Source organism: Salmo trutta, chromosome 16 (genome assembly GCF_901001165.1).
Source record: "Salmo trutta chromosome 16, fSalTru1.1, whole genome shotgun sequence".
NCBI lineage: Eukaryota > Metazoa > Chordata > Actinopteri > Salmoniformes > Salmonidae > Salmo > Salmo trutta.
In genome coordinates, this window is record NC_042972.1 from 44666088 (window position 1) to 44682624 (window position 16537).

At 43.4% G+C, this 16537-nt stretch overlaps 1 protein-coding gene across 1 annotated transcript in view; it reads left to right on the forward strand.

The window, feature by feature from the left end:
* Positions 1 to 3781: 3781 nt before the first annotated feature.
* The window catches only part of LOC115149821 (death-inducer obliterator 1), a 28689-nt gene continuing 15933 nt past the window's right edge, over positions 3782 to 16537 (forward strand). The window contains exons 1-6 of the mRNA XM_029692644.1: positions 3782 to 4608; positions 7123 to 7236; positions 8088 to 8203; positions 8483 to 9731; positions 10009 to 10339; positions 12254 to 12460. Coding sequence (XP_029548504.1) covers positions 8122 to 8203; positions 8483 to 9731; positions 10009 to 10339; positions 12254 to 12460 — 1869 coding nt within the window. The 5' untranslated portion in view covers positions 3782 to 4608; positions 7123 to 7236; positions 8088 to 8121. The remainder of the gene's footprint in view (positions 4609 to 7122; positions 7237 to 8087; positions 8204 to 8482; positions 9732 to 10008; positions 10340 to 12253; positions 12461 to 16537) is intronic.

The window sequence follows — 16537 nt, forward strand, 5'->3', positions numbered from 1 at the left end:
TGGGATGCTGGGAACCCCCTCTTTTTAACAAAGGCCATTAAAACAACCGTTTTCCCCGTGATTGCAGTATGAATTGTTGTGCATTGACTGCTTGTCAGAATGCATGTTTCCCTCCCTATGGTACTCGCAACTTCAATGTGCCTTGAGAGGAATATTCATCTCGCACAGAATGCACAACAACAAACCGACTAGGTAAATAGATCAACTATGGACTTGTCTGGATTTTCTCTTCATTACTCATTTATTTTGCAAGGGAGAATTAAATGTGGACTGTTCTACTATCGTCAAAGTGCACCCCGGCTGTTCCATTTTTTTTTTTTGCGCGCGTTGTCAATGAGTTTGCAATGGTGCAGCGCCACAACTAAATGACTGAAGCGGAAACACTGCACCTGTTGTGAAATCCACAATCCAGTACAGAGGTTTTAAGCAAGGTGATCGCCAACCATTTACTGTTTAAAAAAGACCAGAAGCCCTTGCTCTAGTACTTCTGGACATGTTTACCCAAGGAGTTTAAGGCATGCTGATGACTGGTCATTGGTCAACAATCAAGACAATCAACTTTTTGGTTCTGAAGCACAGATTAGGTGTTTTTGAGACAAAGGTATATAGATAAAATACAAATGGTACCATATATGTAGCCTATTAAAATATCTAAGAAAAACATTAATTTTCATACATGCGACCCCACAAAAGAACCACTACGCTAGCTCACCTGACCTGGGTTGATTGACAGTTTACTGGTCCAATCAGAGGGCCAAGTGTGCGTTTCACTAGCCAATCTGTTGAACGTTTTTTTGCCTGTCGATTCTGCAGCTCGTGTCTGGCTTGGTGGAGAGTAATCATGGAGACTGTTCGACAAAATGAATGACAATGTTACAAAACCTAGCCAGATCATTTAAAATCATCAGTCTTAAGTGAAAGTAGACTCCCAAGTTTTGAGGCTCCAATTTCAAGTCAAGTTTCAAGTTATTTAATTTTCTATCAAGTTAACTCTTCATGAATATTCATAGCCATCTTTTTTAATTTAACTAGGCAAGACAGTTAAGAACGAATTCTTATTTACAATGACGGCCTATCCCGGGCAAAAATCTCGAGACAACTCCTTTATTAAAAGTTTTTTTTTTTTTGTCAAAGTTACCTGGATAGACAGTATATCCGTACACGAATAACAACTAAGGCATTACGAAACTTCTATTTAACCCATTTTTTGGTTGACCACTCTCATTGACCTCCATACAAAAAGCCCTTCCTCTGCAAAACAAGGAAAAAACGTCACCTGCTGGAAGGAGAAAGATTTTCCGCCGAGTTGGGCTTCTCTTCCTCTTCATCCACACCTCTGCCATTCAGTGCTTTCAGTGTTCATTGTCATAGTGACAACTGCAAATAATACTTAAATGTAGGCTACATGTAGGCCTAATGAAAAATAATATAATAACTCATATTTAAAGGTAGCAATTAAACAACAAACCCTATTTGTCTCCGCATCTATTACAACATGTCATTGTCTCCTTGCTCAAGTGGTTTACAAGTGATTTCCATTTTTGTAATGGTTGTCAATTCCTTTGGGTCTTCTTTTTCACTGTGCTCATCTTTCTGTCTGTCCTGTGCAACTATTTACAATGCATCAGTGCAATAATGTGATCATAACCAGCCAAAAGTGATAACACCAATGCACTTTTTTCCACACCAATACCAGTCATGCATTTTCTATGCTTCTTTCCTCGAATAGGCTATTAGGCCTAGTCTAACAAAATGGTTGCCTGTTGTGCACGTGAACAGCTGGAAGAGTGAGGCTAGTGATGTGTAGCCCGAAGTAAGAAGCTAAATATTAGCGAGATATTAGGCCATTCATTAGCTAAATATTATCGCTATAGGCTAAATATTTACCTGTCAAAGTTTATAGATTATGTAGTTCGTTCCTCCAGGGTGCGCTCTGTGGTCCCCGGGCACGCAAAGCTCCACTACTGATTAGGCCTACATTTTTAGACAAGAAAATGATTATCCCTCGGCTACAACAACGCAGTGCAATGAGGAATGTATTATTGTTATCAAGTGAGGTCACCATTATTGTTCATAGACTGTAAACTGTAGTGATGTAGGGTAATTTGAACAGGGGTGCAACTTTCTATTTATTTTTTGTCCTCCCCAGTTTTATCATTGTACTGTGATACAAAATGTGGCATCCGGGGGCCGAGGGGTTCGTGCTGATTGTACGGAGATTGTGCAGCAGTGTGTAAGAGGGAGGTTACTAGGTGTGAGAAGTGTGCAGAAGGGCATGAGACAAAGGAATGTGTAGCGTTGGGGAAAGTAGTGGAATGTGTTAATTGTAAGGGTGCTCATGGGGCTGGGGATCAGAAATGTCCCGTGAGAGAGAGGCAGGTTGAGGTTTCCAGGGTTAGAGTAGTGCAGAAGTTGTCATATGCTGAGGCAGTGAAGAAAGTAGAGGAAGATGGGTCAAGGGGGAGGTATCCTGAGAGGAATGGTGTGAGTAGTAGATCTGTACCAGTACAGAGATAAACCAGCAAGTGATATGTTTCAGTAAGATTGGACTGAACTGCAGGGATGGAACATAAGTCGCAAAAAAATGTAGATTGTGATGGCAGCTGCAGAGAGGTATTTGGGTGTGTGAGACTTGATGTCAGAAGAGTTGCAGGGTGTGTTAAGTGGTGGTGTCCCATCCTTTCAAGTTGTTGGCCTGAGGTAGGACTAAATAGATGTAAATAGTGGAGTAGGGTGATGTTTATTTATTATTATATATATATTTATTTTGTGAGTGTAGTGTTAAATGGTAGGGTATTTGTTTATTTATTTTTCAAGCAAAGTATAAAGGAGTTATACTCCAGTCTAGTAGGTGGCGGTAATGCAAAATGTATTGGATGCCAATAGCAGTTAAACTTCATCGAATAAGAAGTTTTCGCTTCGGTGTGTTTTAGGACCATGCGGACAACTCAGGGCCGTCGGCTCGTTTCAGCTGGCAGGATACAGGGCACTCGGAATCATGAGCCCCACCGTCTGCACACACTTGAAACATGGACAAATCGTCTACATTTCTTAGTGGTTTGCGGACAAACGCGCTTAAAGTGTATCTTACATAACCAAGCTTCACATGCGTAGGTAGTTAATCTTCAACAAAAAACAACAGGACAGACAGACTTATTTTTCTCCATTCAGCCAGCGGGTCAGACGCCGGCCACAACCACACCAGGAATTCTCTTCAGGTAGGCTACTCAACCTGAACATCAGTCTTCACCTCTGAGGTGACTCCTTTGACGGGTGCTCTACTCCTAAATGCAAAGCACGAAACTTTTCCCAGCTCAATCGGCAACGTCACATTTGACAACTCAAATGGGCCTCCTACATATGCATGCTTACTCAACCAACGCATCCCAACACAAAACAATGATCATTCATACACGTATCCTCCACTCCAGTTTTAGGCAACTTCCTTTTTGATCCAGTCTTCGACACTGCTGTTATCCATTCAGGACATTCATCTAAACCAACTTTGCTCGACGCACTGCTAATTCGAACTCATCATTCACTTCCACCACCTCTCCCCCGGAAAATGTTGCTATTGCTGCGTACAAAACAAACTGGGAACTCCGAAAGATACGAGGTCAAATCATGACGTCAGCGATCTCCAGGTTGGAGCTCTGGAAAGAGGCCCGATTCAGTTAAGAACAAACTCGTATTTACAATGACGGCCAAAACCGGACGACGCTGGGCCAATTGTGCGCCACCCTATGGGACTCTCAATCATGGCCGGATGTGATACCGCCTGGATTCGAACCAGGGACTGCAGTTACGCCTCTTGCACTGAAATGCAGTGCCTTGAACCGCTGCTCCACTCGGGAGTTTGAGTTGTATGACCGTTCAAATATTTTTACCAGTCATCTCGTTTTATTTTGAGTTCCAAGTTGTTTGTACTTCTGTTTTTAAAGAGGATGAGAGTGAGTCGGTTAGTTTTACAACTAATTGTACATTTTTAGTTATAAAACGAAGAGAAATATTGTTGTTGGGTGTAAAGTTCCTTCAAGCGTATGCTTGCTGTGACTGTCACCCTGATATTGGCGACTAAGTAGCAACTTCCCAAGCCATTGCTGGACAGTATTGTCACAGATTAACATATTTTGGTATTGCTTGTCAAGCGGGAGATAAGGGCACTTTGTCCTCGTTGTTGCCGTTCATGCCCTCCCCATTGAGTGGTAGACTGTATGTATCAATGTGTAGGCTGCTATCCTACTTGAAATAAAGTAATGTGACGGGAAAAAATGGCCACGTAGCTACCATCGCCGACACGACCACAATACACTGAAACAAACACTTCAAGTCGGCAGGCACAACACCAGAGGTAATGGTCGTTTACTATCGACCAATTGTGAAGCCCAATCAGTCAAGCGAAACGGCCTTGAGTGGCAAGAAACGTACCCAATTAGCTGATTCACTTTACATGCACCCATTCTTTTCGACACACCCACTCGCCGGTCGCCATTGGGCTGCAGTTACCCAGACTGAACTAGCGGGAGCCAACCAACACTAAATGAAAATGGAGGACTGAACGTGGACCGTGCAAGAACATAACGTCGAGGTTTACAAGTGGGTCGAATTGTACGTTATTTATCCAAACGATACTTGGTTACCATTCTTTGTAAATTACTAGCCATGTTTCAATAATGCTTGTTTGAAAGTATTAGATAGCGAAGTAGTTGAAAGCTAGCGAAAGCTAGCTAGGCGAAGCGCATGGTTGTGGCCTAGCTTGTTAGCTAACACTACGCGGTTTGCAATGACGTCGGTTACGGGTGATACAGCACGCTAATTAGTTAACTATATGTTCGTAAATTATTTAGGTCTAAACGAGGCCTTGTTTGTGTGTGCATTAATAACGCATGTTGTCTTGTGGCACGAGTTACTTTTGAGGTCACTGTGGTGATAGTTAGGTAATCCCAGTAAATGTCTACTAACGGTAACGTTAGGTTAAATGTACGGTGTGATTCTGACTAGTTTCTCCATCTAACACGAGTCTTGTCGTTAAGTAGCATGCCGTTTGATTTACCCACCGCGACCTAGCTATAGTAGTTCGCAATCTATCGTGTCGGAGTTCTCAGTGCACGCAGACTCCTTGCGACGTATTGGCGTTTCTTCCGTGTGGCAGCCACCTTACGACTGTCGGGATTGTGCGCGGCCTGAAGAGCTATCCGGCATCTAGTTAGCGCAGTCGGAGTGAAATGACGTTAGGTATTAGTTTCAATATCAATTCCCTACGCTTTCGAATAACATTGCAGCTAACCTAACGTTAGCCAGCTAACATTGTTGCATTGACCACCCCTCCCCCACACGACAACTGGGGTGGGTCTGGGAGTGTTTCCCCCCCTTTCTCACTTGGCTGTGTGCGGTGACCATAGTCAGGGAACAATCCGTGGTGAACCTTTCTTTCTCTCATCCCAGCATCGTAGTAATTAAATAGTTTATGTTGAGTCACTGCGTCTTCAAATCCAGACATTTAAAATTCCATCTATTGTGTTTTTATTTTTTTATGACGATGTTTCCAAATGATATGGAGGGTAGGAGTTATCTATAGGCCTGAAGTTACCACTCTGCCTTTTGTTTGCGCTCCCATCTATTGGTGAGTTCTAATAATGTGGTGGGTCATTTTGAATTGCGTTTGCAAACCATCAATGTGGTTCTTTGGAGCACAAAATACCGTTTCTATTCAGAGGTGAGCAGTGAATATGAAAACGATCATACCAATGAATGGGTTATTGAATGTTCGGTGAAAGTAAATGTCAATGGTTCCCTGCATGTGTGTTTGTCTCATTGAAACATGGATCAGGGTACCCATTTTAAAACTGAAGAACTGTTGTGTATTAGGCTACTTCTATAGAACCAACGCCATCTCCACAGCTGTACTAATATAATCAGGTGGATTTTGACTTGGTGTTTTTGGTGTGACGTGTTTATTTGGTGCGACAGAGTTCAGTTCATTGTGCACATTATGGTGCAATGTTTCTTGATGTACCAATTCACAAAATAAAAATATGACCTACTTGTATTCCAAACAACCCCAACAAAAACTGCAGAAATGGTGTCTCCATTTCTTGCTGTATTTGTATATCCCAAATCTCCCTTTTCATTGAGGTATTATCATGCTGCATTGATTTGAGTCACTCTTGCTGTAGAAGGATAGTACCCATGTTTTGGGTATGTTTGTAAAAATCCATGCTCTTCTCACCACAATTCTACAATTGCAACATAGTTGGTTCTATTTATTCTCAGACATGTTTTCAAGTTTGTGGTGTTGTCAGTGGAATTCAGGCCAGACTGCTCTTCTGAAAGTTGTACATGTATAGCAAGCTGCTTTGATCGTGGGGAACATGTTCCACTTTCATGAACTCTTGGTTGATCGAATAGGTAAAAAAAATTGTGGTGACAAGTTACTTTAGATACACTACTACAATGTTTTATTGAGCTGTGGATTGTCACTTTAGCTCATTGTTTATCATGCTACAGAGGTATTGCTCAGGTGCTCAAAATAATAATTGAAATGCTGGTTTCAGTTCAACTGCTCTGATTTTTAGGCAGGCATAGTTATATTATTTTTGGGCAACATTTGTCACAAATACTGCATTCTGTTACTCGGGGGGAAAGAGCAGGCATTGTTTGTAACATGTAGGTCTACTTGTTGTGTTTTGTATGATTTGATAGTGTAAACTGCAATGTGGGATTTAGGTTAGTTGGGATTGAAACACATTTTTTGTTACTCTGAATGAAGTTAGGTGGGGCTGATTATGATTACCTAGCCTCTTTCTTGAGTACTCCGAAAATCTTTTCTGACATGTTGACTTTGTCTGTACCTTACATTGAACATAATTTGCTATTGCAACTATTATTTTGCAACCCTTATATTTAAATAAATCTGATTGAAGTGAACTATCATGAGACTAAAGGAAGTCAATCTGATAAAGGAAAATTGTCAGGGATGACATACTGTTTCAGCAGCGTCTTGAATTTATAATCGGTGACCTATGATCTGAAGTCCCAGACATTGAACAAAATTAGGAGTATATATTGTTGCAATTTCCATACCCCAAAATACTTAACAGTTTTATTCTGACTTATGTACAGGTCCAGGATCCCACTACCAGGCCTGTGATGATTACTGATCAGAACCTGCTCTGTGCGGAATCTTAAATCATCAGATAAGCCCTCGATCAGTGTCCCACCACTACAGATCAGCAGGTTGGTTCATTTTTTTATTCTGTGAAAGGACAAATGCCATGTACTCATTTTGACTTTTGTAGATGTTTCAACAGACTTGTCCCAGTAGTGGTGTTCTATTGTGTTCTTGTAAGAATTTGATGACATTGGAGTATTTTGCCTAGTTAGTGAACTTCAGATTTTCTGAGCTTCCAATATAATTTCCAATAGTAAATATTTTGTTATTGAGTTGTATCAATGAGCAGCAAAGTGCCAGAATATGGCTTTGTAAAATCTGTGCACTTACAAATATTGTTCTGTGGGGGGGTTTTAGATTATTCATAACTTTGTTACATGAAAATACTCCTGCTGTGGTTTGGTCATCTGGGGTGGGCAAACTACGGGCCATATCCGGCCCACCAGCCGATTTGAAATGTCTTGTGAGGGATTTGGTTTAAAAAAAAAATGTAGCAATTGTAATGGACCCATTTTTAAAGAACTGCCCTTTCTCTGACCCGCAAAAATGATTTTGACGAACAAATCAATCAAAAAAAAATCTAAGTGTCAAAATCCAGATGTGGCCCTCGTGCCAAAATGTATTGCCCACCCTGATCTAGAGTAACAACTGTAGCGTTATCATATCTACAGCAGCCAGCTTGCGGTAGCCAGTTTGTGGAAAGGAAGAAAATTGGTATGAAAGAACTGCACTCGCTGACACAAACAAATCCGGGATTTTTTTTTTTGAAAGGGTTGTTTATGGATATAAAGAAAGTAGTTGAATATGACAGTGCTGCTCCAACCCCCCTCCCCAAAACAACCACGCACTTCAGTTAAATGGAGTTGAAGAGTAGCTGTCTCACAGTTCGTCTCTTGTGCTCTTCTCTTAACTGTAGATATTCTGTTTGAAAGTAGTGAGTGACTCCATCTATGGAGGAGAATGTGAGTCCTGAGCTCTCTCTAGCTCCTGAGCCAGAGCAGAGCCAGGACCCTATGGATAGCAACTCTCAAGGTACCTTGGACAAGCTTCTTTTCCCCTTTTCAGTGAGGGGGGGGGCGTCATGCTTTGTCTCACTTTAATAGGCACTGCACTGCTGGATCCTCTGCAAATCTTTTGTAGGTTGTTAATTAGGGTATAGGGTCAGGATTTCTAGAATCATGATCAGCACAAGGGATTTCACTATTCCCTTATATGCTTTGAATACCTAATTAGCGTTCTAGTCTTTTGATTGGCAAAATCTGCTACATTACGTAAATGTATTGTCCCTTAATGTGTCATTTACATCAACAGCTATTCTAGAGGACTATAAAGCTGAGAAGGAGGACGGAGAAGACCAAGAGCATGGTAACAATGATACTGAGGAAAAGCTAGAGAACAGAGAGCAACCTGCTAAGACCACAAACGAGTTCAAGAAAACCTGGGGATTCCGTCGGACCACCATAGCCAAGAGAGAAATGCCTGGAGACACTGCTGCTGAGAGCCAGGATGGCCATGTAGGGCCTGTACGTCGCAGTGGGAGGCAGGCAAAACGCACTGACAAGCTGGAGGAGTTCCTGCTCACCACCAAGAGAGCGCGCACAGTAGGGAGGAGGAGTGCACCTGGCAGCATAGAGGCTGGGGATCCTCCCTCCCAGACCCCAACAGATGCAGAGACGGCCTCTGAGGCCAGTTTTGACGGCAACGCAGAGGCCAAGTCTGTGGACGATAAGCCAGATTCCCCAGTGAGGAAGACTAGGAGCAGGAAGAAGACAACTCGGAAGGCTAAAGGCCGTGGCAGAAGCAGAGTTGGCTCTGTCAGTGATGATGGAAGCTCTGACAATGAGAAGTGTAGTGGCGATGCACTCAAAGAGCTGCAGGAGGAGGAGAAGGGTAGCGGGGATGCACCCAAAGAGCTGCAGGAGGAGGAGAAGGGTAGCGGGGATGCACCCAAAGAGCTCCAGGAGGAGGAGAAGGGTAGCGGAGATGCACCCAAAGAGCTCCAGGAGGAGGAGAAGGGTAGCGGAGATGCACCCAAAGAGCTCCAGGAAGAGGAGGGTAGCGGAGATGCACCCAAAGAGCTCCAGGAAGAGGAGGGTAGCGGAGATGCACCCAAAGAGCTCCAGGAAGAGGAGGGTAGCGGAGATGCACCCAAAGAGCCCGAGGAGGAGAAGGGTTGTGGAGATGCACCCAAAGAGCCACAGCCCGAGGAGAAGGAGCAGCAGGAAGAGAAGGATGACACAGTGCTGCCAGAGCAGGACTCTGTGAAGAAAGAAAAAGAGGAGGAAGAGCAGGAGGAGAAAGAAAAAAAGGGGAGTGCGGAGAAGCCCATAGACGCCAGTGGCGAGCGTGCCTCCAGGTCCAGGAGTCCTACTAAGGCAGCCAGTAGGGGAACCACCCCCAACAAGAGAGACACCAAGTCCAGAGGAGGGATAAAGACCCGCAATGACCAGGAGGAAGATGAATCCCCATCGTCATCCTCATCATCCAGTGACTCCGGCGATGATGAAGGATACGACCCTAATGCACTGTACTGCATCTGTCGACAGAAACACAACAAAAGGTATGCATTTGGATGTTGATCAATTGGAAATCCAATGCCTCTAGTTCTTACAAATGCTCTGTCTGATCCTTCATGGATTACTGAATGTGATCAAATTAACCTCCATTGCCCACCTACAAGGGGATGAGTGGTTAGTGATTAGTTGGCCGGAGTGATGTGCTCGACTTGTATTCTGTGCTTTAGCAGCGACTTTGTTCCACATTGTTAACCCACTTTCTCTGACTAGCTGTTTTTGCATATCTGTCTGTGCTCTGCTAAGTGTTCTGTGTGCACCCAGGTTCATGATCTGCTGCGACCGCTGTGAGGAGTGGTTCCATGGAGACTGTGTGGGCATCACTGAGGCTCGTGGACGTCTGATGGAGCGGAACGGGGAGGACTACGTCTGCCCTAACTGCACCACCAAGAAGAGCCAGACGGCCAAGCCCAATGGCAAACCCAAAGCAGCTGCCCCCGGTGCCCTCAAGGCTGAGCAAAGCCCCTCTGTGGCGGCTCCCTCACCTACAGCCTCAGCTGGGGCGGAAGAAAAGGGTGACGACTTGGGGATCAAAGGGAGGATAGAGAAGACCACCAACCCCAGTGGGAAAAAGAAGATCAAGATCTTTCAGGCGGTAGGTTTCTGTTACTTTTCTCACAGCCCCAGTGGATGAACTCAACAAATGACCTATTCAGGCTTATTATGTCATGCCAGCAATGGCTTGCTTAAAGATGTCTGAGAGCACCATATTAGGGATGGGCGTGAGTACTCGATTCAAGGTCTGTGTTTGATTTACTAATAATTGAATACAAGCACTCAAAATGTATACGCACAGATGTAGAGAATGTCAAGTGTAGTGAAAATAGGTTGTTTCCTTTTCAGTTGTGTATCAGAACAACCAGTAATTGGAACAACCAATGGCGTACCGAAACTGTATTTCCATCAGCCCCTTAACCTCTCTAGGGCAGGCGGGACGAATTCGTCCCACCTACGTAACAGCCAGTTGAATCCTGTGGCGCGATTTTTAAAACGTTTGAAATGCTATTACTTCAATTTCAAACATATGACTATTTTACAGCTATTTAAAGACAAGACTCTCGTTAATCTAACCACACTGTCCGATTTCAAAAAGGCTTTACAACGAAAACAAAACATTAGATTATGTCAGCAGAGTACCCAGCCAGAAATAATCAGACACCCATTTTTCAAGCTAGCATATAATGTCACAAAAACCCAGAAGACAGCTAAATGCAGCACTAACCTTTGATGATCTTCATCAGATGACACACCTAGGACATTATGTTATACAATAATGCATGTTTTGTTCAATCAAGTTCATATTTATATCAAAAACCAGCTTTTTACATTAGCATGTGACGTTCAGAACTAGCATACCCCCGCAAACTTCCGGCGAATTTACTAACAATTTACTAAATTACTCACGATAAACGTTCACAAAAAGCATAACAATTATTTTAAGAATTATAGATACATTACTCCTCTATGCACTCGATATGTCCGATTTTAAAATAGCTTTTCGGTGAAAGCACATTTTGCAATATTCTAAGTAGATAGCCCGGTATCACAGGGCTAGCTATTTAGACACCCACCAAGTTTAGCCTTAGTCAGATTTACTATTAGAAAAGTTTGATTACCTTTCCTGTTCTTCGTCAGAATGCACTCCCAGGACTTCTACTTCAATAACAAATGTAGGTTTGGTCCAAAATAATCCATAGTTATGTTCCAACAGCAACGTTTTGTTCGTGCGTTCTAGACACTATCCCAATGGTAAATAACGGTCATGCGCACGGCGCATTTCGTGACAAAAGATTTCTAAATATTTCATTACCGTACTTCGAAGCATGTCAACCGCTGTTTAAAATCAATTTTTATGCCATTTTTCTCGTAAAAAAACGATAATATTCCGACCCGGGAATCTGCAATTAGGTAAACAGCCGAAAGAAAATATATCACTGGGTCGACTCGGGCACGAGCCTAATTCCTTTGTCCTCTGATCGGCCACTTGGCAAAGGCGATAATGTGTTTCAGCCAGAGGCTGCCTCGACATCGTTCAGGTTTTTCCCGGGCTCTGAGAGCCTATTGGAGCCGTAGGAAGTGTCACGTTACAGCTAAGATCCTGACTCTTCAATAAACAGAAGCAAGAACAACACCTTGTCAGACAGGCCACTTCCTGCATGAAATCTTCTCAGGTTTTTGCCTGCCATATGAGTTCTGTTATACTCACAGACACCATTCAAACAGTTTTAGAAACTTTAGGGTGTTTTCTATCCAAAGCCAATAATTATATGCATATTCTAGTTACTGGGCAGGAGTAGTAACCAGATTAAATCGGGTTCGTTTTTTATCCGGCCGTGTAAATACTGCCCCCTACCCCCAACAGGTTAAAAAATTGAATATACGAACAGACTTTCTTTGAAATCACCATCCCTACTCCATATGACAATTTGTATATTGTAATCCCTGACACTTTTGCCTGTACACGAATCCGTCTGTGGTGCACCTCTGTGACCTGTTTGAATTTCAACAGGCGGCGGAGGAGTCTAAGCTACCCAAATGCATTGGGCCAGGCTGTGAAAAGACTGCCCTGAAGGACTCTGTCTACTGCGGCAGCGAGTGCATCCTGAGACACGCCGCCGCAGCCATGGCAGCCAAGTCAATTTCTGAACCCAAGCAGAAAGATCAAGACAAGGCTAAGGGACAGAAAAAAACACCTGGTGCCAGGGCAACGACCAAGGTAAACAAAGGGTTCATAAGATAACACAGATGTTTATATTTTCACCTATTGTTGTGGAGAGTTGAGAAACCTTTCACTGAGCGTATTGGAACCTGTGCACTGGTTATTAATACAATGAGTGGAGCATAAATTAAGATCAATATGTATTCCAATGTTTTGAAATAAGTTTTCTGAATCTGCCCCCTTCTTTCTGTGAAATTGTGACTCATTACCAATGACTAACAAGGCCATACACCAGGTCAGATTTTTTTCCCTGAAATATCTGAGTAATTATAGTGAAATGACAGAAAATGTCTGTTTACTTGCAAGATAATTTTTTCTGAATCATTGTTAACGAACATTCATGTGAAGGTTGGTAATTGATTGCTTCAGCAGGAACTACAGAACAGAATTCTGTTATGAGGAACATCTTGCCGAGGAGGGACGGGGCGACGTTGCCCCAGGAGAGAAACAGTGCCTTCAGAAAGTTTTCATACCCTTTGACTTATTCCACATTCTGTTACAGCCTGAATTCAAAAAAACATGCTCACCCATATACACGCGATACCCCATAATGACAAAGTGAAAACATGTTTTTAGAAATGTTGGCACATTTTTTTGAAAATTAAATAGAGATATTCACACCCCTTTGCTATCATGCTCAAAATTTAGCTCGGTTTAAAGACCTTCACTGGTCCAAAAAGATGCACCCCTCCCGAAATGGCCCTGGGGCTTTCCCATCCGGACCCGATATGCATTTTTTGTAAATTGTATTTAGAGATACAGACCCAAGGACAACTAGACCCATTCCATATAGACCTGGTTGGGTCTGATCGAAGTGAGGGAAGCAGCAGAAAAGTACATTTTTAAGCTACTTTATTAGCCGGAGCTGATAAAGCGTGAGGTAGGAAGTGGTGACTCGAGCAGGGGCCTAGCTGTGTGTGTGTGTTGGCTGTGAGAGTGAGCAAGTGACACTGAGTGCAGGGAGGAGGGAGAGATGGCAACCACCAAGCCGACTTGAGCTATAGTAGACTTAATGGCTGCCATATCTAGGTTATTTCATTCAATATGATTACGTAGTACCTGTCTTGACAGCATCAAACTGAGAAGCTACTCCATTTAGAATATTTAAGTAGCAGACTACATGTTGGCTCTTGGTCGTTGTAGCCTATCCTTTAACTTTTTAATTCCATCTTCGATTGATTTTAGATATCTCCTAACTTTTGCCACACAGGGAGGCTCTAACTGTAGCCTATTTTCATGACTTATGATTGGCCAACAACAAGCTACACGCGCCACTCATGAAAAGCAAGACCCGCAGCATAAATTATACAATATATCTCTCTACTGCAGCGGTCACGTTCGGATATGTATGTTTTAAGTCCCTCCGGACAAGCCAGTTAAAGTTAGACTCGTGACAATCAGATCAGACCCGTGACATTTATTTAGAATTCTGTCTCCGGACCCCCATGGGTATTTGGGTAGAGGTGGAGCCGTGACGACCCATAGCTCAGGTGAATCCAATTTCTTTTGATCAACTTGATTGGAGTCCACCTGTGGCCAACTCAATTGTTTGGACATGATTTAGAAAGTAACGCACCTGTCTATATAAGGTCCCACAGTTGACTGTGCATGTCAGAGCAGAAGCCATACCATGAAGTCCAAGGAACTCTCCGAAGGACCTCGACGTAGATCTCCAAGATGGAATTGTGATGATGCATATATAGTATCTGGGGAAGGGTATAAAACCATTTCTAGATTGTTGAACGTTTCTAAGAGTAGTGGTCTCCATTAGGAAATGGGGGAAAATATGGAACTACCCAGACTCTGCCTAGAGTTGGCCGTCCGACCAAACTGAGCAACCGGGCAAGAAGGACCTTGGTCAGGGAGATGACCAAGAACCCAATGAACACTCTGACAGAAATAGAGAGTGCCTTGGCTGAGATGGGATAACCTGGCAGAAGAACAACAGTCTCTGGTGAAGTGCTGTAATCTGAGCTCTATGGGTTAGTGGCCAGACAGAAGCCACTCCTGAGAAATAGATACATGACTGCATGCCTGGAGTTTGCAAAAAGGCATGAGAAAGACTTGTAACGTAAGGCAAACGAGTCTGGTGTGATGAGACCCATTTTACTCTGAATGCAAATGGTTATATCTGGAGAGAAGCAGGCACAGCTCATCACCGGTCTAACACAATTCCTACTGTGAAGTATGGTGGTGGCAGCTTAGTTACAGTTCATATAAGGAAATCGGTAAATTCAAATAAACTCATTTCACATGACCTGGGAATACGGATATGCATTGGTTGGTCAGACAGTGCATTTGGAAAGTATTCAGACCCCTTGACTTTTTCCACATTTTGTTACTTTACAGCCTTATTCTAAAATGGATTAAATCGTTTTTCCCCCTCATTGATCTACAAACCCACAATGACGAAGCAGGTTTTAGAAATGTTAGCAAATGTATTACAAATAAACTGATCCCATTTACATCGGTATTCAGACCCTTTACTCAGTACTTTGTTGAAGCAGCGATTACAGCCTCGCGTCTTCGGTATGACGCTACAAGCTTGGCACACATGTATTTGGGGAGTTTCTCCCCTTCTTCTCTGCAGATCATCTCAAGCTCTGTCAGGTTGGATGGGGAGCATTGCTGCTCTGCTATTTTCACATCTCCAGAGATTTTCAAGTCCGGGCTCTGGCTGGGCCACTCAAGGACATTCAGAGACTCGTCCCGAAGCCACTCTTGCGCTGTCTTGGCTGTGTGCTTAGGGTTGTTTTCCTGTTGGAAGGTGAACCTTCCCCCCCCAGTCCGAGGTCCTGAGCGCTCTGGAGCAGATTTTCATCAAGGATCTCTCTGTACTTTGCTCCGTTCATCTTTGCCTCGGTCCTGACTAGACTCCCAGTCCCTGCTGCTGAAAAACAGGCCTTTCGTCTTGCCACTCAACTATAAAGGCCCTGACCAAGGGCCCCCCCCCACCCGATTGCTCAGTTTGGCCAGGCGGCCAGCTCTAGGAAGAGTCTTGGCGGTTCCAAATGATAGAGGCCGCGGTGTTCTTGGGGACCTTCAATGCTGCAGAAATGTTTTGGTAACCTTCCCTAGATCTGTACATCGACACAATCCTGTCTCGGAGCTCTACGGACAGTTCATTCGACCTCATGGCCTGGTTTTTGCTCTGACATGCACTGTCAACTGTAGGACCTTTATTTAGACAGGTGTGCCTTTCCAAATCATGTCCAATCATTTGAATTTACCACAGGTGGACTCCAGTCAAGTTGTAGAAACATCTCAAGGATGATCAATGGAAACAGGATGCACCCGAGCTCAATTTTGAGTCTCAAAGCAAAGGGTCTGAATACTTATGTATTTAAGGTATTTCTGTTTTTATTTCTTTATAAATTTGCAAACATTTCTAAACATGTTTCCGCTTTGTCATTGTGGGGTAGTGTGTGTGTGTGTGTGTGTGTGTGGATTGAGGAAATATTTATTTAATTCAGTTTAGAATAAGGCTGTAATGTAACAATGTGGAAAGGTCTAGGAGTCCGAATACTTTCTGAATACACTGTGCCTTAAAGAAAAAGGGCCGTGGATCATGACCACCATTTTTGTCATTCAGCCCGACACATCTCCTTTGCATAGAGTTGATCAGGCTGCTGATTGTGTTCTGTGGAATGTTTTCCCACTCTTCAATAGCTGTGCGAAGTTGCTGGATGTTGGCGGCAACTTGAACACGCTGTCGTACATGTCAATCCAGAGCGTCCCAAACATGCTCAATGGGTGACATGTCTGGTGAGTATGCAGGCCATGGAAGAACTGGGACATTTTCAGCTTCCAGGAATTGTGTCCTTGGGGGCCGTGCATTATCATGCTGAAACGTGAGGTGATGGCAGCAGAGGAATGGCATGACAATGGGTCTCAGGATCTCGTCACGGTATCTCTGCATTCAAATTGCCATCGATAAAATGCAATTATTCGTTGTCTGTAGCTTATGCCTGCCCGTACCATAAACCCACCGCCACCATGGGGCACTCTTTACGGAGTCTTCATCATCCCGATAGTTGAAACTGGGATTCGTCCTTGAAGAGCACACTTCTCCAG